This window comes from Tyto alba, unplaced genomic scaffold (genome assembly GCF_018691265.1).
Source record: "Tyto alba isolate M040663 unplaced genomic scaffold, T.alba_DEE_v4.0 Super-Scaffold_8, whole genome shotgun sequence".
NCBI classification, from domain to species: Eukaryota; Metazoa; Chordata; class Aves; order Strigiformes; family Tytonidae; genus Tyto; species Tyto alba.
This window is the reverse complement of record NW_024881329.1, coordinates 6,564,717-6,591,733: the sequence shown is the minus strand read 5'-3', so window position 1 is coordinate 6,591,733 and position 27,017 is coordinate 6,564,717. Positions and strand designations below refer to the sequence as shown.

At 39.7% G+C, this 27,017-nt stretch overlaps 1 protein-coding gene across 6 annotated transcripts in view; it reads right to left on the bottom strand.

The window, feature by feature from the left end:
• Positions 1-10,724: 10,724 nt before the first annotated feature.
• Positions 10,725-27,017, bottom strand: part of SOX6 (SRY-box transcription factor 6) — a 337,003-nt gene continuing 320,710 nt past the window's right edge. For 4 of the 6 annotated variants that reach the window (XM_032984902.2, XM_042784521.1, XM_032984900.2 and 1 more), the window contains 3 exons: positions 25,077-25,310; positions 22,388-22,604; positions 10,725-14,525 (listed from right to left, as the gene is read on the bottom strand). In XM_032984902.2, coding sequence (XP_032840793.1) covers positions 14,222-14,525; positions 22,388-22,604; positions 25,077-25,310 — 755 coding nt within the window. In that variant the 3' untranslated portion in view covers positions 10,725-14,221. The remainder of the gene's footprint in view (positions 14,526-22,387; positions 22,605-25,076; positions 25,311-27,017) is intronic. The other 2 variants (XM_042784522.1, XM_042784523.1) reach the window with 1 other exon arrangement.

The window sequence follows — 27,017 nt, the reverse complement described above, 5'->3', positions numbered from 1 at the left end:
CATTTAGCTGCTGAGTAGGCTCAAACCACAACAGTACTTTTTGGGGCCCAATGTGGGGCACGAAGGGTTGAGATAATAACAGATTTGATCTGTGGGTACTATCAAGTTTGTTATAATGCCAACTGCCCATCCTGTTATAATGTCATTTGCTTGGCTCCTAAAATTGTGGATTTTGTTGCTGCAGTTGTGTTATACATCACATTACTTACCATATGTAGTCCCCATGTTGTTGCTTATTACCCGTGGGAATTGGATTAAGATTTTTGCCTTGCTGTATTATGTAACTCTAATTTATGGCATGATACAATCTTCGGTCCTGGGAGTTATGGGGCACCTACTGGAGTGGGTTAGTAACTACACCCTCCACCTTTTCTCCTCGGAAAGCCCACCCAAGGGGGAGATACCTTTTTCCATCTTCCCCTTCTCCAAGCTACTTGCAAGTATACTTGAGAACGCTGAGAACTCTGAATATCCATGGAATGCTCATGTTAATGTTGCTGTCTTGTTCCTGGAAGCTGTAGTGTTCTGAATGTGGTTCAGGTTCTGTTTCGGGTTAAGCAACTGTTTCTGAATACCACCCAGAGGTCTACCCCAGGGTTGCAGAGTTATGAGTGGCTGGGGGTGTGGGGTAGCATGGGCAAGTACCTAGGACAGTGGGGACCTCCAGTGTTTTGGAATTTCACCCCTGAACAAGTGCGGGATCCTGAGAAATTAGTAAAATATTTAGAAAAGGTGTACTGTCATCCTGACACCTCAAGAGAGACGCAGATCATTGCAACATGCTGGGGCCTGGCCCATGCCTACCGAACCCTGCTTGCCACCATGCAGTATCCTCAAAAGGAAGATGTCTCGGCATCTGTGAGCAAAACAACCGGCACTGCAACCACTCCGACACCCCCACCAGGCACTGCAGCCACTCCAACTCAAGCGACAGACACTGCAGCCAATCCGACCCCTACGATAAGTACTGCGGGTGAACTGGAGCATCAATCCACAACAGTATCAGTTGCTCCCATACAGAAGAAGAAACACACTAAAAAATCCCCTCGCATTATAAAAGATGATGATGAACCAGGGCCCTCACAGGAACAGGAGGAGGAGGCAGAGCCAGTGGTAATCACCCGATCTCTATCCCTGAGTGAACTATGAGACATGAGAAAGGATTTCAGCCGCCATCCAGGTGAACACCTCCTTACCTGGCTGCTCCGATGCTGGGATAGCGGGGCCAACAGTGTGGAATTAGAAGGTAGAGAAGCCAGGCAACTGGGATCCCTGTCCAGGGATGCAGGCGTTGACAAGATTATTGGAAGAAAGACACAAACGCTCAGCCTTTGGAGATGACTACTGTCAGGCGTGAGGGACAGATATCCCTTCAAGGAAGATCTTACATGTCATCTAAGTAAGTGGACTGCCATGGAGAGAGGCATCCAATACCTGAGCGAACTGGCTGTGCGGGAGATGGTTTATTATGATCCAGATGATGCACGGCTACCCACAGACCCAGATGAAGTCCAATGCAGCCGGCCCATGTGGCGGAAGTTTATACGGAGTGCTCCATCTTCACGTTCAAATGCACTAGCAGTATTTGACTGGAGAGACGAAGAGGGACCAACTATGGATGACTTGGCTCGCCGACTCCGGCACTATGAAGAAAGTCTCTCTTCCATCGTCGCGGCTGTGGAGAAACTGTCACAAGAAGTCTGACAACTCAAAGAGGACATGTCCTACTCTCCACCTCCACAGACTAAGGTCTCGGCTATCAGGAGCAAACGACTCCCTACTCAAGCGAGACAGTATACACCACGGGGGAACCTATGGTATCACCTGCGCGACCATGGAGAAGATATGAGGAAATGGGACGGGAAACCCACCTACGTTCTAAGAGAGCGGGTCCGAGAGTTGGAAGGAAGAATGGCTACAAATCAAGGTTCTTCCAGGATAAGTGCTGCTCCAGTCTCAGCTAATCAGTTACCCAAACAGCGTAGAAGAATTGACTTTGCTCCTGATCCTATGAGGAGAACTTCTGAGTCGTACTTACAAGAAGTAAGTACCTTACTGAGGTTCGCACAGACCGCACTAACCCCTTCATCAACAATGGATACTATGAGCAGCATTAGAGAGGCCCTGCCTCCAGCCAGGTGGAGGAGAGGGACAATCGTGTTTACTGGACTGTGTGGATTTGATGGCCTGGCACATCGGATCCCCAGGAGTATAAGGCTTTGGTAGACACTGGTGCCCAGTGCACCCTGATGCCGTCGAATTTCCAAGGAACAGAGTCTATCTGTATCTCAGGAGTGACAGGAGGTTCTCAACAGCTGACTGTGTTGGAGGCTGAGGTGAGCCTAACTGGAAATGAGTGGCAAAAGCGCCCTGTTGTAACTGGCCCAGAAGCTCCCTGTATTCTTGGAATAGGTTATCTCTGGAGAGGGTATTTTAAGGACCCAAAAGGGTACCGGTGGGCTTTTGGCATAGCTGCCTTGGAGACAGAAGAAATTAAACAGCTGTCCACTCTGCCAGGGCTCTCAGGATCCTTCTGCCGTGGGACTACTGAAGGTTGAAGAGCAACAGGTGCCGATCGCTACCATGACTGTGCACCGACGGCAATATTGCACCAACAGAGACTCTGTAGTTCCCATCCACCAACTGATTCGTCAACTTGAGAGCCAAGGGGTGATCAGCAAGACTCATTCACCCTTTAACAGCCCCATATGGCCAGTGCGGAAGTCTAATGGAGAGTGGAGACTGACAGTGGACTATTGAGGCCTGAATGAAGTCACACCACCGCTAAGTGCTGCTGTGCCAGACATGCTACAGCTTCAGTATGAATTGGAGTCAAAGGCAGGCAAGTGGTACGCCACAACTGATATCGCCAATGCCTTTTTCTCCATCCCTCTGGCAGCAGAATGCAGGCCACAGTTTGCTTTCACCTGGAGGGGTGTCCAATACACCTGGAACAGACTGCCCCAGGGGTGGAAACACAGTCCCACTATTTGCCATGGACTGATCCACACTGCACTGGAACAGGGTGAAGCTCCAGAACATTTACAATACATTGATGACATCATTATATGGGGGAATACAGCAGAAGAGGTTTTTGAGAAGGGAGAGAAAATAGTTAAAATTCTTTTGAGAGCTGGCTTCACCATAAAACGGGGTAAAGTCAAGGGCCCTGCACAGGAGATTCAGTTTTTAGGAATCAAATGGCAAGATGGATGTCGTCAGATTCCAATGGATGTGATTAATAAAATAACGGCTATGTCTCCACCAACCAGCAGAAAGGAAGTACAAGCTTTCTTAGGTGTGATAGGCTTCTGGAGAATGCATATTCCAAATTACAGTCAGATTGTAAGCCCTCTTTATCAAGTGACCCGAAAGAAAAATGACTTTTTATGGGGCCCTGAACAAAAGCAAGCTTTTGAACAAATTAAACAAGAAATCGTTCATGCTGTAGCCCTTGGGCCAGTTCGGGCAGGACATGATGTTAAAAATGTGCTCTACACTGCAGCCGGGGAGAATGGCCCTGCCTGGAGTCTTTGGCAGAGGGCACCAGGGGAGACCCGGGGTCGACCCCTGGGATTCTGGAGTCGAGGATATAGAGGATCTGAAGCCCATTATACTCCAACTGAAAAAGAGATACTGGCAGCATACGAAGGGGTCCGAGCTGCTTCAGAAGTAATTGGTACAGAAGCACAGCTCCTCTTGGCACCCCGACTGCCGGTACTGGGCTGGATGTTCAAAGGGAAGGTCCCCTCAACACATCATGCAACTGACGCTACGTGGAGTAAGTGGGTCGCACTCATCACACAGCGGGCTCGAATAGGAAGCGCCAACCGCCCAGGAATACTAGAAGTAATTACAAATTGGCCAGAGAACAAAGACTTTGGAATGTCACCAGAGGAAGAGGTGACCCGAGCTGAAGAGGCACAGCCATATAATGAGCTACCGGATAATGAGAAGCAATATGCCTTATTTGGGTCCTGTCGCATTGTAGGGAAACATCGGAAGTGGAAGGCTGCTGTGTGGAGCCCCACACGTCAGGTCGCAGAAGCTGTTGAAGGAGAGGGTGAATCCAGTCAATTTGCAGAAGTGAAAGCCATCCAGCTGGCCTTAAGTATCGCCGAGCAAGAAAAATGGGCAGTCCTTTATCTCTACACTGACTCATGGATGGTGGCAAATGCCCTGTGGGGGTGGTTGCGGCAGTGGAAACAGAGTGGCTGGCAGCGTAGAGGCAAACCCATCTAGTCTGCTGATTTGTGGCAAGATATTGCTGCTCAAATAGAGAACCTGGTTGTGAAAGTACGCCACGTAGATGCTCATATACTCAAAAATCGAGCAACGGAAGAACATGAAAACAACCACCAGGTGGACCAGGCTGCAAAGATTAAGGTGGCCCAAGTAGATCTGGACTGGCAGCATAAGGGTGAAAAATTTATGGCTCGTTGGGCCCATGACTCCTCGGGCCATCAAGGAAGAGATGCAACATATAGATGGGCTCGTGACCGAGGGGTGGACCTAACTATGGACATTGTATCACAGGTTATCCGTGAATGTGAGACATGTGCTGCAATCAGGCAGGCCAAGCGGTTAAAACCTCTTTGGTACGGAGGGAGATGGTTAAAGTATAGATATGGGGAAGCCTGGCAGATTGATTACATCACGCTCCCACAAACTCGGCATGGTAAGTGTTATGTGCTCACAATGGTAGAAGCAACTACTGGATGGCTGGAAACATATGCTGTGACCCATGCTACTGCTCGGAACACTATTCTGGGCCTTGAAAAACAAGTCCTGTGGCGGCATGGCACCCTAGATAGAATTGAGTCAGATAATGGTACTCATTTTTGAAATAATCTTATAAACACCTGGGCAAAAGAACATGGCATTGAGTGGATATATCATATCCCCTATCATGCCCCGGCCTCCGGGAAAATTGAGCGGTATAATGGGTTACTAAAGACCATGCTGAGAGCAATGGGAGGCGGAACTTTTAAGCATTGGGACACACATTTAGCAAAGGCCACCTGGTTAGTCAATACTAGAGGATCTGCCAACCAGGCTGGCCCTGCCCAGTCAAACATTCTGCATATTGTAGATGGAGACAGAGTCCCGGTAGTGCACCCTAAAAACATGCTGGGGAAGACCGTCTGGGTTATACCTCATTCAGGTAAAGGTAAGCCCATACGTGGGATTACCTTTGCCCAAGGACCCAGGTGCACTTGGTGGGTAATGCAGAAGGATGGGGAAGTCCGATGTGTACCTCAAGGGGACTTAATGTTAGGTGAAAATAGCCAATAAGTTGTATTAGATTAGTCACCACACCACTCTACCAATGCTTTGTTATGGCAAACGTGAACTTGGATGAAAATAGGACTGGTTCCGGCAACTGATGCCCAGCGACTGCCGCAGACTGTGAATACAGACACCATCAGATGCTTCAGCTCCAGCTGCAACAGAGACTGCATGCCATCCTCCTGTCAAGTCCAAGGACACCTCTGCCCTACTGACTGAGCATTGCTCCTCCTGCCTGAAGGGACTGTTATGACAGATGGAACCTGAAGCTATGGACCAAGTCAACTCATGATACATCCTGCAGTGATGGACCATGGACTGAGGGAATGACATCTGTATGCGTATGTCTTTGACCAAGGAAGAGGATTGTAAATAACAATAATGTATTAGAAATATGGAATGTGAGCATAATGTAAAATGATATGGAATAAGGGGTGGATACTGTCCTGGTTGGGGCTGGAATAGAGTTCCTGTTTGTTTTAGTAGCTGGAGGAGTGCTGCAGCCCCCTGAGACCCCAGGGGCTCCCCAGGGCCCAGTGCCCTCACCTGTGTGCGGGGGCTGGGGGAGCACAGCTGGAGGGCTGGGCCCCGATTGGCTGATAGTCCATGTCATGTGACATTGTGCTCACTATATAAAGGCAGGAGAGGGCTGGGAGAGGCTGCCACTTCTGGGAGTGTGGCCGTGGGGCCTTTGTGTTTGGGATCGCCGGCCGGGAGCAGGTGGGTGTCGGTCGGCAGGTGGTGAGCAGCTGTATTGTACATTGCCTACTGATATTGCTGTCAGTGTATTGTTCTGTTACTGTTATTAAACTGTTTTTATCTCAACCTGTGAGTCTCCCTTTGCCCCTCTGATTCCCTCCCCATTCCCAAGTGGGGGGAGGGTGGGTGAGCGGCTGTGCGGCGTTTAGCTGCTGAGTAGGCTCAAACCACAACACATTCCTCAGCTTGCTTTTCATTGTACCTATGTAACAACCCAGCTGACACCACCAGTGTTTCCCAGATTACTGATCATTATTCACAGCTTCAGATTCCATCAAGAAAAGGAGACCAATCATGTGGTAAGGAGAGTGTGTGGGGAAAACAGAGAAAAAGTTAAAATTTGGATGGCATAAACTGACTTAAGTGGAGCAATATGAAAATACAGCAGTAGAGGATTAGACTCCATTTCAGATGTACCACATGGAAGTAAAATTCAGGCCCAATGACATGGTGCTTCTTCTCCAGGTGCCTTTGACCGTAGTAGCTCAAGCTGGACTGACTGTGATCTAGTGTCTAATTCTGTTTTCCAGATTTATGGTATGGCCGTTGCCACTTTTTGTCAAACTGTAATAGATTCAGCAGCAGAAATAAAGGCTTTTCGCTACCTTCTGCAGACTAATTTAGTGTCAAATTTTGACTGAATAACTAGTTGACTTCTTACAAAGAAGCAAAGCTTAAATTACACAAGTCAATATTTGTGTATTTATCCGGTATGACATGTTGGTCAGCAACTTCATTACTTCCACTTTTGATCCTGAATTATTTAATCACATAGATTCATAATCCAATATGTCATTTGTAATAATTTCATGTATGATGCTCTCTCCAGGGTAGTAAGGATTCTTTCCCACTTAGACGTCTCAGGATGGTTCGTGCAGTAACTGAAACTAGGTTGAAATGTGATGAAATGCACAATCAAAATGTTCTGTTACATTTCTGTTACAGTATACTTCAATGTAATTTCTTCTTTTCCTATGAGAACCATGACTAATTACTAAGTCGAGAGCCAATCATAATACAGAAACGGCAGCAGTTTACAGACATGGCAATATGGCAACTATATTTTTTTTTGTTGTCAACTTTGGTTAGTTTGTTTAATGTTATATGCAGCGGAAAGGGGGAAGGCAAAGAAAGAAGAAACATAAGAACCATTTTGTCTCATTTCTACTCAATAAAAATCCGTCTGAGATTACGTTGCTACCAACAGCACTTCCTGGTTACAAAATTGACAGTACTCAGTGAATATTATCAAATTAGGCTGGTTATCATGCGTGTCTTTTACAGCATATGGTGTTAATGGATTTCAGAGGCTGATAAATGCCTTTATAGAAAGGAAAGGCATGGGGAAAAAACCTAAGAGCTGGAAGATTAAGTCACTAAATTTAAGGGAGGCCAACTGAACAGGCCTAGTTGCATTTTCCTGCCCATCAACTCATTGTGGTCAATCTTTAACACTAACTTCAAAGGAATAATAAGGCATGCATAGAAGAAGTCACACACGCATCTCATAAAACAAAATTTATCTTTAATTTGTAAGTGTCAACAGCAGTACAAAAGATGGAGTGATGGTGAATAGATTAAGGGTAGAGAGGACAGTCTTGAGGTAAATGAGCATAAATAGGCAGTCTTATAGACACTCCCCTGAGGGGTTTAAACCCCTATCATGGCATATACTGTATCACCCAAGGATGACATGTTTAACATATCAGGAAAGCACCTTGTGCAAAAAAAAAAAAAAAAAAAAATTAAAAAAAAATCCCCCCCACCCGAAACATGTAGGTAAGGTGCCAACGTACACCAGAACATACTGTATATGGACAGTGTCTTTCAATTTTGTCTTTTCCATTAATAACTGAGGCAGAGGAGGAGAAGACTCTTAAAAGTACCACTGAAAGATTATTTAATATTTAATTTACCTCACGTCAATACTGCACAACAAAATCCAAGAAGTCTGTTTATGCAATGAAGCAGAGCTAAGAATAACTATTCTCTTTTTTTAAATTGAGAACAGATTTTTTTTTTTAAATCAGTATCCTTAGCAAAGTTTTTTCTTTCTTTTTTTTTTTTTTTTTTTTTTTTTTTTTTTTTTTTTTACTTTATCAAGAGGAGAGTGTGAGATGTGATGGCAACCTTTAAGTTCATTTAAAAACTTTACACTGGACTGTACAAGATTTTTTTGAATAAACTATTTACATTTTCAGACTTTAAAACATATTCAAAGCAGCAATAGACACTAGTTTTTCCTCTAAACGCCCAAATAATTACCGGCCATGGGCCCAGGTAGGTACCTGCATTGTATATAGAATTTCTACAAAGAAAACCTGCCCATTAAGTTAGCCAGTGGGTGTCCAACGAGCAGCCCTCACCATCAAGAGCTGCACCCACAGTGTTGCTATAGGAATCAAAGCATAGTACCTTGACAAGAGAGTCTCAGTTGTCCCAACAGCTCTACACAAACTTTACAATTTGAAACAGCAGCTAGCATGTCAGTCCAGCATGTCAGTGAATTGTGCTGATTAAATTAACATAGAGTACAATTTCACAATATACATCACAAACAAATTACAATGTCAGGAAATAAGAGTTACAGTAAGATAAGTTATGTAGTAACAGCTTATAAGCTTGTCTTAATGTAATAAAAAAATTTTTACATGGGAAATACAATAATGAATGAACATAAATGCTAAGCATTCTAGTTTGCTACAAGCTGAAGAAGGGTACAAGAAAAAAAACGTTGCTTTCTAGAAAGCAAAACACAAATGACAAAGGAAGACAAACGGAGAATGCACACTAGCAGGTCTGCAATGTGCAGCATACAAACAGTTAAATATTTGCACATTCCCCATACTCCAAGAGCACCAAGGACCTCACTTGTGGTTTTTAGAAAGCGGAAATTACAAAGCAAGCCATGTCACTAAGTTGCTTTATAGCTTTCATATTGCCATAAATACCAATTTGATAAGTTTTCCTTTAGCCCGGTTCACCCCACCCCACCCCCTTTTTACCCAGCGTGTGAAATCTCAGAATACTTCTTTGTCACCATTTCCAACAAATCTGGTAGTTAAAAAAGGGTGATGGATTAAAATGAAATATATTTGCATATACATCTTTTTTTTCTTCTGTAGCAGGACATTACAGTATATCAAAAATGTAGTTTGATCTGAGAAAAATCACAGATATTAATGGGTTATATAAAAAAAAGGTTTGGAGGAGGTTTTTTCTGAAGGAAAAAGAATAAGTGTTTTGTAAAAGATCAAATGAGGTCATATAGTATTATTCTTTTAAAAGAACATGCTTAAGTGCCAACTTGAATCTTAAAAAAGCATGCAAAACACCAAGGGTCCAAGCCCATTCATTAACTTCTCATAAAAACATGAAGAACTCTATCATACATTCTGCTGGCTGCATCTCCAGTGCAGTTGTTCGCACTGTGGCCCTGGCTCAGCAAAGTTTCCCCCGCTTAACGCCAACGCTTTACTGGTCCTCGTGACCGCCGTGGAAGTACTAACATGCTTAATAGTAAGCAGGTAGGTAAGTGTTTTGCTAGGGGGAGATGGGGGTGTTAATCTTGTAGTATGTTTTGCTAGAAGTGATTTTGAAATGCCATGCCTTTGATGTGTCCAAAAAACAAAACCAGGAAGCCAACCCAGAGAGGACTATGTTTTAGATTGCCTTGGGAGGTGGTTGTGTTTGTACTCAGAGCAGGAACTGCCCTGCACACTCTGCACAGGGTATCGTATTTATCGTGACTGATGCTGCTGTTTGCTTCACATTCCCATCCCGGAGCAATCCCATCTTTTGCCCTCCCCCTGCCTCGTGCTCCACCTGAGCGCACTGATGCAGGAGCACGTTACGACCCCCTGTATTCTCAGCGGGCGGTTTCGCGAGCTAAGCAGTGATGCCCAAACATAGGGGCGGACCAGAATTGGGCCACTTCGTCAGAGTCATTTCTCCATGTAAACCTGAACCCTGGAAAGCAGTTGTTTCCATTAAGACTTTTATCTTCCATTTGTATGAAATATGAGCTATTCTAGCTGGTATCAGACTGTTGCGGGAGTGTTTTTCTCTTGAAAATAAGTATTTTATAATTTTCCAAAAAGAAAATATATTGTATCTGTTAATTAAATAAACTGTCTGTTCACAGAGAAAATAGTATTACTATATTTATGCATTACCTGAATGGAGTTGTTATTTTTTTCAGAGTTACTAAGAGGGGGTTCAAACACAATGCTTCTAAAGCAATTCCACAAGTCCTCTTTGTGTATTGTGTGAACAATTTCCCCTGGCATTAGAGCCTTATATGACAATAATATGATTTAGTGAATGTAAAAAATAAAGGTTTGCTATTACTAGGTCTTGACTGCATTGCAAGGGCCATCTTAGTCACGATAATCTTTCCAGGGATACGCTTTTTGACTTCCAAATGCCATTCTTGTTAAGAAGCAAAATATCTCGTAAGTTTTACTTGAACTCAGAAGACTGTGTTTCCTGACAAATGTATCAGAAATTTGGTATGTTTAATGTATCAGCTTTCTAAAAAAGAAGAAAGTATTCTGTGTTTGTGGAATATGCTATTAAAGATCAGTGAGAGCACAAGTGAGGCATCTTGCTGTCCCAGCTACAGGTCCACAATACTGCGCTCACACTGCGGGTGTAAATTCAGCATCTACATGAGGTACAGTGACTTGTCAGCATTTAATATGGACCAACATACACTGATATAGAACAAAAGTAAATACATAACTTATACTTCACTAAGTATCCATGAACAAAAAATAAAATTCTATTTCCTATGTTATATTTACACAATTTAAAAAAATTCTAAAATGAGATGGTAAATTCATCAAAAACTTTGTTTTGAGCTCCTATTAATAAAGTAAAAATGTTGTTTTTTATCCTTGTGATTGTCCTCCCTTGATTTCTACTGACATTTTAGAGCCAGTGTCGGCTAATAAATAGAATAAAATGCTCATATGCACAATTCAGATTCAAATATGTTCCTCCCACTCCCCCAGCCAATAAATGCAATTTTTACCAGCTGGCGAGTCCTGAACAGCCAGTCATTTTCAAGAATGTGGCTTTAACTTACAGAGCATCAGCATTGAGGCAGGGCTGGAGCTAAAACAAAGTGTTCATACATACATGTATTTTGCATAAATAAATGAAATAACAAGACATAAAAATGACTCAAATCCGGCAACTGTGAGGCAGGCCCACACGAGTCGAAACAGATGACTTTTGTTCATGTAGTTTTCGTACAACAGTTTCACATTAGTCAGAAGTGATAAAAAATACCATTTATATCCAGTGCTTATAACACTTACGAAACAACATCTGTGAGTGTGTGTTTTTTTGTACTACAAGCAAAATCAAGTTTCAGTCCTAAAGAACAGTCCTTTGTTCTCCACAAGCCTGCAGAATATTATTTTGGCATGGTCATAAAATTAAAAAAAAAAAAAAAAAATTAACCAACTAATCTAAATGTTTGCCTTTGTGCAAAAAAAAAAAATAATTACATAAAATACAATGCTAGCAATACAGCATTCTACCTATGCAACAAAACCAGAAAAAAAGAGAGCAAGAAAGAAAGAAAGTGATATGGGGGGAGGAAGAGATACTTCTAACTGGAGAATTATGTAAGACATTAATAAATAGTAATTTTTTTAGGAAATAATGGTATCCTCCCCCCAATCTGAGCTGAATGTATTAAAACCAGTTCAAATTCCCAAGCAATTATAAGAACAAAAAACACTTTCTATCAGTACCTTAGCCAGCTTAAAGAGGGCGCTCACCAGCTAACGACACAGCATATGCCTTTAAAGTCTTGGCTAGACCAGTTTATTGCTTATTAGACATGGACTCAGAACACATTAAATAAATATTAAAAATATAGCATTTTGTTCCAAATTACAAGATGGTCAGAGAAATTTGACCATTGTGTTTCTATGCCATTATCTTTATTAATTGTCCTGTAAATTGAACAATCTTCTTTGTCGTGGGGGCTGTTCTCGCACATTTAAATGTGATTCCTACAGTGGTAACAGTGGCTATCTCTGCTCAAATAGGTATTGGTGGGGTTCTGAGGAAAATCACTGCTCCCAATACAGCATCTTGTCATCGCACCTCACAGGGATTTCTGGAAGATAGGATGGTAGCACGAGGATAGCCAGCATTAACACTATCCTTCTTTCATGGGCTGGGCCCTAAACAAAGCCCGCTCAGCTCTGTGGGAAGATTCCACAGACTTCAAGAGGAGCAGCTCTGGGCCCACTCATACCTCTCAGCCTGAGTCTGAATTTATCACCAATGTGCTGAATATATCCAATTCAAAATAAATGCTGAGGGAGCTGAGGAGCTTCAGCACATGTATTCATCAGGCCCATTGGATCTGCATATATATACAGTGATGTATTTGTGAATAGGAGTGGAGCATGAGGGAAAAAAATAAAGGCAATTTATTCTCTGTCGCTGAAATTTAATAAACTCACAATCTTTGAATACCTCTCATACGTTTCCCAGAATTTTCTCTAGCAATTGCATTGTTTCTAGTAGTAATACAAATACAAATTTTAATTTCTATAGCACCTTACATCCAAAGATCCCAAAGCACTTGACAAGCATTCATCAAGATCTGGCTCACATTCCCACACGACTAATATTCAATAAATATTTTTGATGCACCATTTTCCCAGCTTTGCAAGTCAGATATTTGTGTGGCCTTCCCTCCCCCACTAGGAGTCTCACATATAAATCACTGCATAAATACTTCAGGTAGCAAACAGCTCCTTCAGGTGACACCAGGAACATGATGTATGGAGCCATGATTCACTGTAGGATTCTGCAAGGCCTAAAAATTCATCCTGGTGGACTCTACATGCAGTTTGGATTCTACATCTGCCTTTGCTGTCTAAGTATAGAGGTTTAAATCTATAAACACAATTTTTTAGGAATATTTGCACTGTATATGCATATAAAAGTACTCTGTTTTGCATTACATATAGCAAAGTGTGTCCAAGAGCTCCTTGCACATACAGTTACAGGAACAGCTGAATTTCTCATTCATAAATGTCATGTTCATTTTAGTAGCAGGTGCACTTTTATTTTTATATACCTGTGTAATTTAGGGGAGGAGAAAGAAGGGGTTCTTTAAAATATCAATAAGGAATTGTAAGTGTAATGCCACCAACAGTACTTTTAATAATAAATATTAAGTATTTGGACCCTTGGCATTCTGGAATGAATAAATTATTTAAGAGAAAATGTGTTAAGACTGAATGCAAGGGTTAAAAGCAAAGGGGTAGAGAATGTAATCAGAGGTGGCCTCACACTGCTAAGACAGGCCCGTCCATAGCTGGTGATCGCTCTTTTGTGCTTACTTAAGATTTCACACTAATGGCACATCAAGAGGCAAAAGCAATTGGGCACATGCACTATGGCAACCATGTTCATTACTTAAGAATATCCTGTCTCCAGATTCCTGAGTACTTTACCATATTCTGGAAAAAATTAGGTTTTATATATACTTTTTTTAAGATGCCAAAGGATTGTCTAAGACTTTACAGTGTCTCCCTTAAGACTTTTTTTTTTTTAATGTTAAGATTCAAAAGTTATGAAAAGTTTGGCACATCAGAAGTTCAGCTATACATATGGAAAAAAATGGAATTCAGAGACTATTTTTTAAAGACGAGCTATGATGCACAGATGTGCACACTTGCGGACTTGTTCTGTTTCACAATATGAAATCTGCAGTTTTTGTTTTTTAAAATAATCCAGAATAAAAACACATTCACAACCTGTAGGCTGGCACAGCATACCTGAGTGAGAATGTATAACCCCCATCTAAAACAGTAACTTAAACCTTTATCAGCATCCAAACGGAAAAAGACAAAAGGTAAGACTTGTAAGACAGCTATTGATTCATATAAGTTTTCAAGTCCTGATGTCTGATATTTAATATATGTCTTCATCTAAATTAAAAAAACAAAAACAAAAAAACCAAGTTCATGAAAAATTAGGGAAACAATCTGTCTCACACGTTAAGAAACATTTAAGACCATTCTGCTGATGTAACTGTAGGAGCCACACATGCATGCAGGCTCTTTAAGAACTTTTGTTCAAAAAAAACCCCAAAAAACCCAAATGAGTCTGAGTACTTTAATTCTGTGAACACTCCTCAGTTGGCACTGACTGCCTCATGGGCTTCATTTTCACTACTATAGTCTGATTTGGGATCATCCTCATAGTCCTCGTACATTTCTATTTCATCCTCTCCATTTATCATTTCATTTCCAGCAAGGCTTCCGCTGTCCGTCTTCATACCATAAGTGCTCTGAATGACGGGGATGCTGGGCTCAGGGCTGGCAGAGGTGCTCGAGCAGTCGGATGTCATCTGAGGTGATGGCGTGGTAGTCGCCATGGTAATAGCACCAGGATAGACAACCCCCGTTCCCGTGGTGATTGGAATTTGAGGCTGTTGTCTGGAAAGAAAAACAAGAGGGGAACGTGATTTGCTGTGATCAGAGGAGGGAAGACCTTCTGCAAGTCCAAATGAAAGAAAAGCGGGTGGTTTCCTAGAAAGGCTGCTTGCGTTCCTCTGGGGCTCACAGTACGGTCCCGTACGGTTTTGGTTCATCTTAGCTCCCCCCCAAGGACGGCTGGAGAGTAAGCTGTTTAGTAACTACCAGACGTTGATTCTTTTATGTATTTTATGTGTTCATTTAAACCCTACTGCAAACTAGCACTTGGACAGAGATCATCAGAAGGCTTCAGGCACCTGTGTGATGCCTAACTGCTACTGTAGGCATCACATATGCAAAATCTGAATCCTCCAAAGTCCTGACAAGAGCTTCTGTTAATGAGGGGACCGGAGGATTACCTGTAAATACCTACAGTGTTACTATTTAAGTGCTAGGTAGACTCCTGCGTTATTTAAAAATACTTCTGATATTTTATTGCTGGCTTTTGATTTTTATTTAAATCCATAATCAGAATGCCATTTGTTCTTCAGAATTCAACGTGCAGGACTGAGTTTTTGAAGCAAAGTACTTGAGAAAAAAGAACAAATGTTCTTTTTTTTCTATGGTAACAGACAGTCTATAGAAATTAAGACTTTCTCCTGAGGAACCAACATCAGATCTGATTTATTTTGACAATGCAAATACATGGGAAGACTCAGTTAAGGGTGCACTACCTCTACTTTTGACACATCTTACCTCCTGATATCCAACTTTGCAATGTGTGTGTGATTTTAAACATACTGGCTCAATACCACACTTCAACTAAAATAGGCTTATACCACTGCCAGTCAAGAAACTCAACACAAGCTTTTCTGTAAGCATGTACATAGTTGTACTAAGTGATGCAGTGTCTCTTCTTACTATGATGTATGTATTTTCAAATGCTTTGCTGAGTAGATGTCAGGTTGCTGAACCTATTCCATGGTCAAGCCCTTATTGGCTACAAACTAATTAAATCTACTTCTTACATTTGGGTTAATTAACTAATAACATACATTCTATATTAAAATAGTCATACAAATATTCTCAAATTATTTCTGGATCATTACCCTGAATAAAGTTAAGAGAAAAAGAAGGAATGTAACTTGTCTGAAGGAAGAGAATCTCCATCATACTTTAGATGTAACACTGAATGAATATGCTCCAGTACCAGAAATACTTAAGTACTCTGGAAGATGCTGTTTTAGTATTGACTAGTTATTGAACATACATGCCTATTTGCATAATCTATTTAAATAATCATATATTTCAATGTATTCCCAACCTTCTTTAGAGTATTACTGACTAAGTCCTAGAGAGCTATTGTGTAAGTTTATCAGGAGAAACTGTCAGATGTGTTTGAATAGTCTAACGAATCTGGAATTTCTTGCCGACTGTGTTATTCTATGCTAAAATTCAAAAGGACGTTCCATAAACCAGTCTCTCACAAATCCTTATTCATTGGCTAAATCAATACACAAAATAATGTAAAGCTTATTTACAGGACCCTGAATGTTGAGTCTTCATTGTTTATTGATCAAACTCTGATTTTGGAAAATATCACAGTACAGAGTTACTGGGAAACCAGAGTCCTTCATGTTTGGGAACCAATACAGGCAGTCAAATCAAGAACACTCTGTGTAAGATAACAATAAAATAGAATGTAGTACTGTCATTGCTGGTACTGCTAGCCTGGATCTTAAAGCCTCTGCACAGCTTGAGAAATTCAAACATCTGTTGTATAACTATGGTACACCTGGCTAGCAGGGAGCAAAAACATCACAGTAATTCATTTGACACAGTCATTATACTCCTGTTTGCAAATGATGATTTGCAGATGATTTACAAACAGCTAGGGATTTTTCACTAAATTTTCACTTTTTAAATGGTCTGATAAATGTTCTGTGAAAACAATTTTCAGCCAATGTATTTGCTTGCAAGTGATTTTATGCAAACATCTTTCAATACTTTTTCCATAAAATTGAACACCTACCTCACATGGGAACATTTCTATTTTAGGATTGCACATTGTTGGGAGTATAAACTATTACTCTTTAAAACACACATGTATTGCCTCCACAACTTTTGGATATAGAAAATGTTCACATCAATGACTGTTTCCACAAAGCAAAGGAAAAAGAAACCCACACATCATCACAGCAAAATTCTGCATAGTTGTCACCAGGCCATACACACTTAATTCTCTCTAATTGGCCCACCTAACAACTGCTGGTTCTAATCTTTTTTCCAATATTTCTTAGAATAAATAAATTCACAAACAAAGCATCCCCAATTGTTCATCAAAGAACACCACAATATTAATGCCAAAAGATGTTTGAGAAAAGTTGTTTTTACAATGCTTCTAGTAAGAGTTGTAGAATGTACTCAAAGAATGATTTGGTGCAAGCTGCTCTTGTGTCATAGATGACAGTAAGGATCAGAACCTTAATACCGACCCCTACCCCTCCCCCAAAAAAGGTTTGCATTTTTTTAGAAGCAAATTGCCGTTTTATAAGCAGCAAGAAGGAAAAAAAGGTAATATGTTTAGGACAGGACTGTAAGGTCTCTTGATAAAATGAAGGTTGTCAGTGTTAAGCCCTGAAGGACAGACTAAGTTAAAAAATTCTGATATTCTTTCAGCTGCTTATCAAGTCAGCAAAACCCTCTTGCATATCCACATTCCAAAGGGACAGGGTATATTTGTTCAGTTATCACCCATTTTAAAGTGAAAAGGGAGCAGGTCATCAGAGCATAATGAAGCAGAATTTAGAGAGATACCTTTTACTTGAGAAACTACAGAATAAATCTAACCCGTGAAGAACTTGATTGGTGTAACAAGAAAGTTGAAGGCTTACTGAATTTGTCACTCATAAATGCGGTTCTTTTTTACATGTTAAACGAAAATCAGATGTGGTGTGCATGCCTGCTGCTGCACGGGTAATAACTGTGAGCTTTAAATTACCTGTATCTCACTGTGGTACTGTAAATATGTAGTAACTGTACTACCTAAATGGGAAGTGTCTCAAATTGCTACCCATTTGCTAGCAAAAATTTGCTAGCACTTAAACATGGGCACCCACACACCTCCAGTAACTGGACACCTACCTCTCACTTGAGCCCTGTTACTATTTAGAGCTGATCAGGTTGTCAGCGTAAATTCTTTCAAGTTGCTGCATTACATCCCAGAAAGCCTTATTTTAAGATATCACAAACTATATAAATGGCATACGTTACTGGAGATGAGTGTTATAATTTTCTAAGTGATTCCATTTTATAGGATGGAGAAGGGGGAAGAAATTAGAGCATTTATTTAAATTCTAACCACCTTCCCTGAAAGTAAGAGTTGGAGTTTCTAACCTATGACTCTGATCATTATGTTTTATTTGTAGTTCTTAAAGGCATTCATGTTAGTGGTATTTTTTATAACATTAAATTCCACGTTTAATCCTTGTATCGAGCTAGAGTTTTGCCTATCATAGGACCTTGGAGTAAGAGATAAAAGCATACTTCACTGCAAGCTACAGGTTACAATTCAGCTTAGTTGCACATGGTTAAAGCAAGGATGTTTTCTGCCTGGTTAAGATTTCCAGAACCCAACATTAATCTTCCCATCTCTCCAGATCTGTGAGGAACAGTGACGCATGGCTACATACCCTGGCTTCAAACCACTCCTGTCTCCGCCATCTCCTCTTTGCCAAAGAAATCCTTATGTGGCCAATTACTACAGGTCGCTTGCCTCTCTGCTCTGCCAGCACTGCTAACATGTCTGTCCGGTCTGGGGCCAAAGATTTGGCCCAAAATAGTTAGGTAAATATGAAAAAGGAGGTAACATGCAAATTCTTAGACCAACTGACCTGCTCACAAGTTTGAAGCGTTAATATTCTTAGGATTTTCCAGGAGAACATTCCACTTTTGACTTTTGCAAAACTAGCTAAACATTTGAATTGGCAAATTACCATTGTTTTCTGATCCCTTCCCAACTTTTTTCTGACAGCTCTTTAAATGACTGAAGCAAAATCAATTGCATTAAGGAAAATGCTTATACGCTACACACCCCTGAAACTTACATTCTCATAAGGAATGAAATAACAGTAAATCTCACAAAAGCACCCATTGTGTACTTACTTTAAGTTCAAGCTACAGGAGTATAATATTACAGACTTATTCAAAACTGTAGTCTAGCAACATTCAAACTGTGTGTGTACAGTAGTTCTAAACACTATAAAGGCTTTATTCTAAACATCTTACACTGGTAAAACAGCGAAAAAAAGTTACTGCTTACATCATTTTGCAGAGAAATGTATATATCATATACTTGTATTTAGAGTGTATTAGACTGTAAAAATGACTGAGAATTGAATTATTTTTGTAAGACAAGGCAACAAAAGACAGACTCTTAAAATGTCTGGATCTATGGTTTATATATGATCCATTTGTTAGTTCACATTTATTTATGCATTACAAAAAAAAGTACTATTGAAGATAAACTGTAAATCAGTTGAAGTCTGTTCAAGGATTAACTTCTGCTGAAGTTATCATTCACAACTTCCCATTAATAATTTTCCTATTAAAAATAACTCAATTATTTTAAAGACGTAGCTGGCTTCAGATTCAGCTTTCACTAGATTAAAACCAACGATTTTTTAATATACTCTGCATTAAACATGAATTATTTCTGTATATTATCTGCCTCATTTGGAACAAAATTCATTCATGTAGGGATGCACTAGAAGGCCTACACACATTTTAAGTTCTACTATGTTCTTTAAAATACTTGCCAGTTCCTAGATTTTTGTGCTGGTCCATCACATATATAACATTTATCTCAAAACACAAATTTCCTGCCCAATTTATTCCAAGAAATCTTCACTCTCATTCAATCCTTTGCAAGCTTTTCTTCAAAAATCAGAGCAGAACCTGGCCATTCATAAGCTTATTTCTCTATTTTATTTCAAAGCCTGGCTAGTTTTTATATTGAGATTCTCTAAACAACTTCTGTGCATCTTACCAAAGTTTATCAAAAAATGCAGCTCACTGAAGTGAGTAGTAGGAGCTTTTTGCATCTTAAAAGTTCAAGAAGTGTAAAACTCTCCCTGTGTTTGTGGTGGGGGGTGTTTTAGTTGTACCCGTGGCAGGGCTATCTGTGCTAGCCAATGGCTCACCCAAGGGGAGCTGATAGGAACTAGCCCTCACTGGATAGCTTAAGCCATAAATGTACATTTGGTATGGGAGAATACCAAACACAAATATGAAAGGATATAATTTTTCGTGCTATTTCTACTTTCCTCTAGCCACCTGTTTTGAAGGTCTATCTCTTGACACATCTCCTGTTATCTTTTTATTCTGTGATGATAAACTTTTGCCATTTTGGCATATCCATTCCCAACTTAATTGGTATGGGGTTTTTTAAAGAAAAAATAGCAGGATTTCAAGCAGTATGAAGCACTTGGCACATTTCACTGGAGTCTGTTTTGCACTTTTGTTCTCTATTTCACACTGAAATATTTGTTGTAAACAGAGTATATTCAATCCTAAACCCTACATTTTTCTCCTATTCAATTCTGAAAAGGAAACTGCATCTCAACTCTCATGTCTACAGTTCTGAAGGACGGTTTATGCTGTTTGTTCCATCAAAACAGTGGAAAAATGATGGGTGTACAAGGTCAGTTAGGAAAACTGTTCCAGCTGATGCTTTATGTAGTTTTTACATTAAACACAAGGAAGAGTAAGTTTAAGAAGCTGATGGGCTCAGTTACTGTGTTTCACTTAATTTTAATCTGATTTGGATGAAATGTTGCTTTTTATTACTCAGTAAACTATAATGCTGAAAGAAATGATGACGTGTTTTATGTTTCAGTTCAAAAAAGTTGTCCTAGTCTGTTTTTTTTAACATTTTTCACTTAGTCTCTTCTGAGAATTTTAATTTTTTCTTTAGGGAAAAAGGGAATTTGGGGCAACAGTGGGAAGTCACAGAAAAGCATGAAATAATTTTTTAAAATCACAGTCTGTGTTTCCTCAGTATCTGAATTTATATTCATATTGAACTGCAACATGGATCTCATTTCACCATTATTGAACACATCCATTAGACTTCATACCCCCTTTTTCATCACTTGCATAACTAAAAGTCATTGTTTCCGGTAAAATCCACCGCATCATTATATAAGTCCACAAAGGTAATTTACTCATAATTTAAAATTTCTTCAACATGGATGGAGGATGGTGAAGTGGACTTAGCCTAAATATGAATTAGAACCAATCCTTTCAAGAAAATTATGACATTCTTATGGTCTTTGTGACCATACTGTTTGATATATGAGAAAAATGTTACATTTCAGTTGAACCAGCAGTTTCATTTTGAATAGTTTTGGTTTGGGTTTGTTTTGTTTTGTTTTGTTTTTTTTGAAATCACAATGTCACTCATTAAGTAGGCACTTTTAGAAGTTTCTTAAATCCATCCTCTATATTCACCTCCATATTTATCCACCACTTCCAATGTGTAGAATGCTATTGCTTAATACTGTTTTGAATTAGCAAACAATTCTCAAATTGTTCAGACTGCTGTTTTGGCATTTCTTTTGCATTTCTTGTCTAGATGTGATTTGGTCTGTCAATCTGCTTTGGAAAACATAAGCTAGAGTTTCATTCCCTCAATCTGAATATAATTTGTGATGTGCTGTATAAATTCAGATTTCTATTTAGAGTTCTATGTACAGTTTTGATGGAAGCCTATTAGTAAACAATTTGCTTTAGAGCAAAGAATAAAAAACAACGTCAAAACTATAGACTGGAAGGCTATTTCAAGATATCAAAACCACTTCTATTTACTGATTGAAGAAAGAGCCCACATTGTTGCAGGCTGTACCACAAAATAATTGACTGCAACAGGAGTTCTGCATCCCAAGCCAAAAATGAGGGCACATAATCGACGTCAAGGTCAATTATCTGGTAGTGAAGTACCCAACAAAAGGAGACTATTGTGATTAGAGAAATAAGCAGAACATTGTGAATTTGGAAAGGCTGGCACTGGAGATAGCTTTTAGACTCTTTGTAAACCACCAGAAACATTGTGTTAGAGCACTGAGCATCACAGATTAATTCATAAAAAAACAGGAGAAATAAATCAGTTATGGTGCAGTTGTTTCACTGGACTTCTATTATCTTTAGCCTGTAGATCTTTCACAGTGCTGGTTTCTCTGCTGAAGACTAGAGGAAATACTGTTAAAAAACACACAATGTTTTTAAAACTGTGCCAGCATCTTTTTGAGACATATATTCTTCTAATCTACCCAGTTTATCTATGCAGTATTTGAAAGATGCTTCCTAAAACATTTATTTTTTAAAACTATTTTTTTCCACAGTATTATATATAACAAAATTCCTAATAGCCTCATGCTATGATATCATTCACTCATGTGTGTTCCTAATGTAACTGCTATTACTCCCGTCCCTTTTCACTTTTCCGCCTTCTCCTGACTCCTTATTCTACACGGGAATAATACTTTGTGTTTTTCTCTCTGTTCTTCTCTTAATTCAGGAAATGATCTTGGAGTTGTTACTAACCCAGAATGGATTAGTTTGTTAATAATTCACAAAAGACTTGATTCAAATGTTTCAGGCTAATGGGAAACAACTTGAGTTTAAAGAATTCCACAATCAGACTCATAATTGGCATTCAGTGGTAAACTGATAGCTCCATATTCCGTGATATGTTTTATGTTTTTAATATGGTTTTACAGGTTCAAATCCTTGCCTTCTAAATGACATTAGTCAGTGACTTGAACAGATGAGTCTGTTTTCAAACAGCACTCTCAGTCTTTGAAAATAAATACAATAGTACTCACCCTACAGTAAAAAACTGCCTCATCTCCTGTCTTCGAGACCTCATCAGTTGTTTGTATTCACCAATACGCAATTTCTTTCCGTCAACAATGCAGGTACGTTTTGGTCGAGGTTTGTATTTGTAATTAGGATACTTTTCTAGGTGGATTTTACTTAGCCGTGCCTGCTCTTCATAATAAGGTTGTTTCTCTTGATTTGACATGGACTTCCAGCGAGATCCTATTAACACAAAACATTAGTGAGTGCTCAAGTAAAGCAGGTCTAGCTTTATGCATACACTTTTCAACATGCCTTCTCACCATAACAAACAAATTTTAAATAAGTTAATTAAACAAACTGATTTGAATTTACATCAGCCAGCACATATATTGGGATGCACAACCTGAGGCACCTTCAAAGAAGCTTGATTTCCAGGTATTGCTGCAGACCAAGCATATGTAAATCTCTATTAAATAGGTGCACTTAAAATCAGTAGTTACTTCTCAAAAATCTCAGCCTCCTGCTGCAAAACAGACTATTTAATTTTTTACAACATGAGCATTAATCTGTGAACAATTCTATACCTTTGTAATACCATGCACAGTATTATGGTTAAGTAAGGTCTACAACCGTACTTCTACTGTTAAAAGCTTAACACATTGCCTAGGGATACATGCTTCTTTGATAGTTTTATGAGGATTTGGTTTATACACTCCTACAAATAGATATTAATACCTTGCTATGTAGCAGAAAAAATTATCAAAACCTTATAGATTCAACAAAATTATGAAAAATCCCTTACTGTCTGGATGTCTTAAATTTACTAATCTTCTGATACAAGCCTGGCATAATATTGGCACCGTACCATGTTTTAAATCCTACTATGCATATTATCTTCTGGCCAGATGTAAGAAATGCACAGAAGTGCACTGAGAAAGTTATATTTAACAAACTTAAATTAAAAAAAAAAAAAAAAAAAAAAAGAAAATCAGAAAGCACATTGTAATTATATACACCACTTCAGGTACTGTAAACTCTCATTGAAAGCTGCACCAATAAAAAAGTTAAAAAATTTACAGAGCATACACAGGAAGAGGGAAAAGTATTCAGATCTCTTGTATTGTTTATAAGGAGCTATCTAAACACTTGAATAGAGAAGGGATTTTTTTTTTTTTTTCCTAGGGAATAAGAAATACAGAAAATAGCTTTTCGGTGTCTTAGATGAATAAAACGATTACAGCTGTGGTAAACGTGGGTGGAAGCTATTCTTTTACCAAGATTTTTCATACATCAACAAATGGAAAAGTTGTATAAATATTATCCGTAGCCAGCAATACTCCTTGTCAGTTCTAATATTTCAGTCTCTTTTCTCATTGTCCTGAAAAAGTTGCACAGATATTATATGGACATAGACTTATTTGTGGCAGAGCAGATACTGACAGGTTAATTCCATGGTTAACAAACACTCAGTTGCTGGCACTTCTGAAATATTTATGCTGGAAGTTTACATTTTAATGAATACAGTTACTATGTTCCTAATAGTTTTTTCACAGAATGCACACAAATAATATAGATTCCCTACAGCTGCCAACACTGAAACAGTGCAGGTTTTATACAAAACTGAAAGGCTATTCATATAACTTACTTATATGGTAGACAAAAATATGAGAACTACTAAGTAAGATTTTGGAAGTTTTAGGACAAAGTAACATTTATTTCTATGTATTCTTGCTTCTGATTGAACTAGCGTGCAACAAACTTCGGTAAGAATGTATTTGAACTCAAAGTTTACAATAAAATGATCACAGAGGAAACTTGATTTTTACTTTTATTTTTTACAAGTTACATTTAGAATTTGTCTTTCACTTCAAAGACCCAGAAAGAAAATGTAGGTTTTAACATTTCACCACTCATTCTCACGTATGTTTCCAATTCTCTGGAGGGGTCTTAAAAAGCAAATCAAAATTTCTCAAAAATGAGCCAATTTATTTGCACAGTGGCAAAATATAATCCATGGTATATTCCCTGTTCATCCCAATCTATACAAATTAAATATTAACTATGGTGTCTTTTAACTAAGCAATATTTTAATTGTATGATGCTAGTGCTTCCTTAGCTTTCTGAACATTGTACCATTTTGAATCAAACAGTATTTTGCATGCAAGAAGGTATGCGTGTACACATCTTTTGAACTGTGCCGGGTCTCTTTCTTTGACACTGCACTGTCTGACATAAACCTTTGATTATGATTTCGTATTGTATAGTTTTTTCCCAGTATTTACTCTAGCAAGCACCATTTTGCATTCAGGTGACTTCTGATGGGATCTTGCAATTAGACCTTTTATCAGGATGCACCCTTGGAACAGCTGCTGAGTCTTTAAAGCATGTTGTGACTCTGCTACTGAAAATAAAAAGCATTAGGGAAGGAGCAGAAAGGAAAAGGGAAGGGAATGAAAATAAAAACAACCCATGAGCCTTCAGTAATTCCAATTTCAGTGAACATCTCCCAAACAAAATACGTCCTAAATTAGAGAAGTTGCGTATCCAAGAAGGAAGTAACTAGCCTGTGTCACCAATATAAATAACCTCATCTTTCCACAGCTCCAGAAATAACTAACCTCTGCCAATTGCCACCACTAGAGCAAAGCCTCCTCGGCTTCCCTCAGCGCCGGCCCAGGCGCGGTCAGGATGCGTTCACCGTCCCGCACTTACCTAGGATTTTGCTAATGTTGGAGTTGTGCATGTCGGGGAAGGCTTGGAGGATTTTCCGGCGCTCGTCCTTCGCCCAGACCATGAAGGCGTTCATGGGCCGCTTGATGTGCGGCTCGCTGCTGGCGCGGCCCCGTGAGTCCCGGTAGACGCGCGCCTCCGCCACCGCGGCCCCTCCTGTTGGCCAACAATAATACTGCTGTAGTTTAGCGGCAGAGCCGTTCACGGCTTTACTCCCTGCAACGTCAGGGCAGGAGGAGACAAGAGGGGTGCAAAACGTTATTACGTGGTTACGCCAGCCCTTCCCCTGCTGTGCTTGCTCTGGCCTCGCGCTCTTTTTCCCGCTAAATCTATGCGGGAGAGAGAGAAAGGCTGGCCCGCGGTTTCGGTGTCACCGATCAGGCTCACCCAGCTGAAGGCATCAACATCTGAGTGAGAAACGAAGTGCGCACCAGCTAAGGCATGGAGATTTGGGAAAGTTTCTGTTTGGGACTTTAATGTAGCGTCCATGTTCTGAATGCTCAACAAAGCCCACTTGAAAGTTACACTTGAGAATCCAAACTGATGTAGGCCTGTTCACGCAAGTAATTTACAATGACTTTCCTGCTTGAGCAGTGAAGCACATGCCAAACGTTTCATAAAATAAATTATATAGTACACCAGGTATGTGCTGCTAGTTGTATGGATCTGATTATGCTCGGAGCTCAACATTTTAAGGTTGCATCTGCTTTAGTTGAATTTTAGATGTGTCCTGGAGCATTCGATCACATGTATGTAGTAAAACTGCCTGCCTTCAGCCTGTACACACACAGCATCCTGGAGCTTCTGGAGCAGGAGACAAGCGCTCCAGCTTCTCCGTGCTTGCTGTGCTTTAATGTACTCCAGTGACCTGTCCTTACCCACCATCAATTCAACCTGTACATGCTAACCTTAACTAGTCAGTCATGCATCCAGTCCTGCTTCCTGACCACAAACAGCAAAGCTTCATGGGGTTTTAGAGTTCACAGAGCTGAGTATGAGGTGTAGAACTAGTTAATACAGGAGAAAGACAAAACCGAGCCTAGGTAAGGCATGCTTGTACCAGAAAAACTTTTGCAACTGTGACAATAACGTATGTTTTTTACAGTTGTACCTTAGCCATAAAAGAAAGGCAAAAAGTCTTTACAGTGGGAGGGTGACAGTCTTAGGCCTCATCAAACTATTCATATAATTCAATACTTTGAAAAAGCAGGATACTTGACAACAAATTGGCACAGCAATAGGCCTCCTTTTTTGTAAACTGTTACAGCTCCTGACACAGATTCATGTGCCAAATAATATTAGTTCTTTACTCTAAGTAAAACGCTGCAGATTTACTGATTTCTGTGACTGACTCAAGTTTTTAATTGTGCAAAGATTAAGTTTCCTAATTTAGTGTGCGAACCACTATATCTTAGGTATATACCATTTTAAAAATTCTATATAGGAAACACATTTACATGAAAAAAGTCCTAAAATAGAGGATGCATAACTAATACACTACCTTTTTGCCACCAGGTCCACAGTACATTAATTTCATTTAAAACGCACTGACCATACAGGATAAATTGATTTTGCTTTATATGGTGTTGACAGCCATGTTTATTGTGCAGTGAAATGTAGTGTAGTTTCAAGCTGACTATATCCATCAACACAGGGCAATATGCTGACTACTGGGCCAGATGAAGACATACATTACCCTGAGAGCAAAACACTCATTCGTATACGGCCGTGTCTTTTCCTGAGGATCACCACGGTAATTTATGATGCCTCCACTGCCATTACTTTACAACTGACACCAATTTGGCAATTTGTATACTAACATGTGTGCACATAAAAGAAGACAGGTTTGTGGCAAATGTGAGATGCAAAACTATTTTAATACTCTTCTAAGTTAAGTACCATGCTACAGGTGTTCGGCATTTA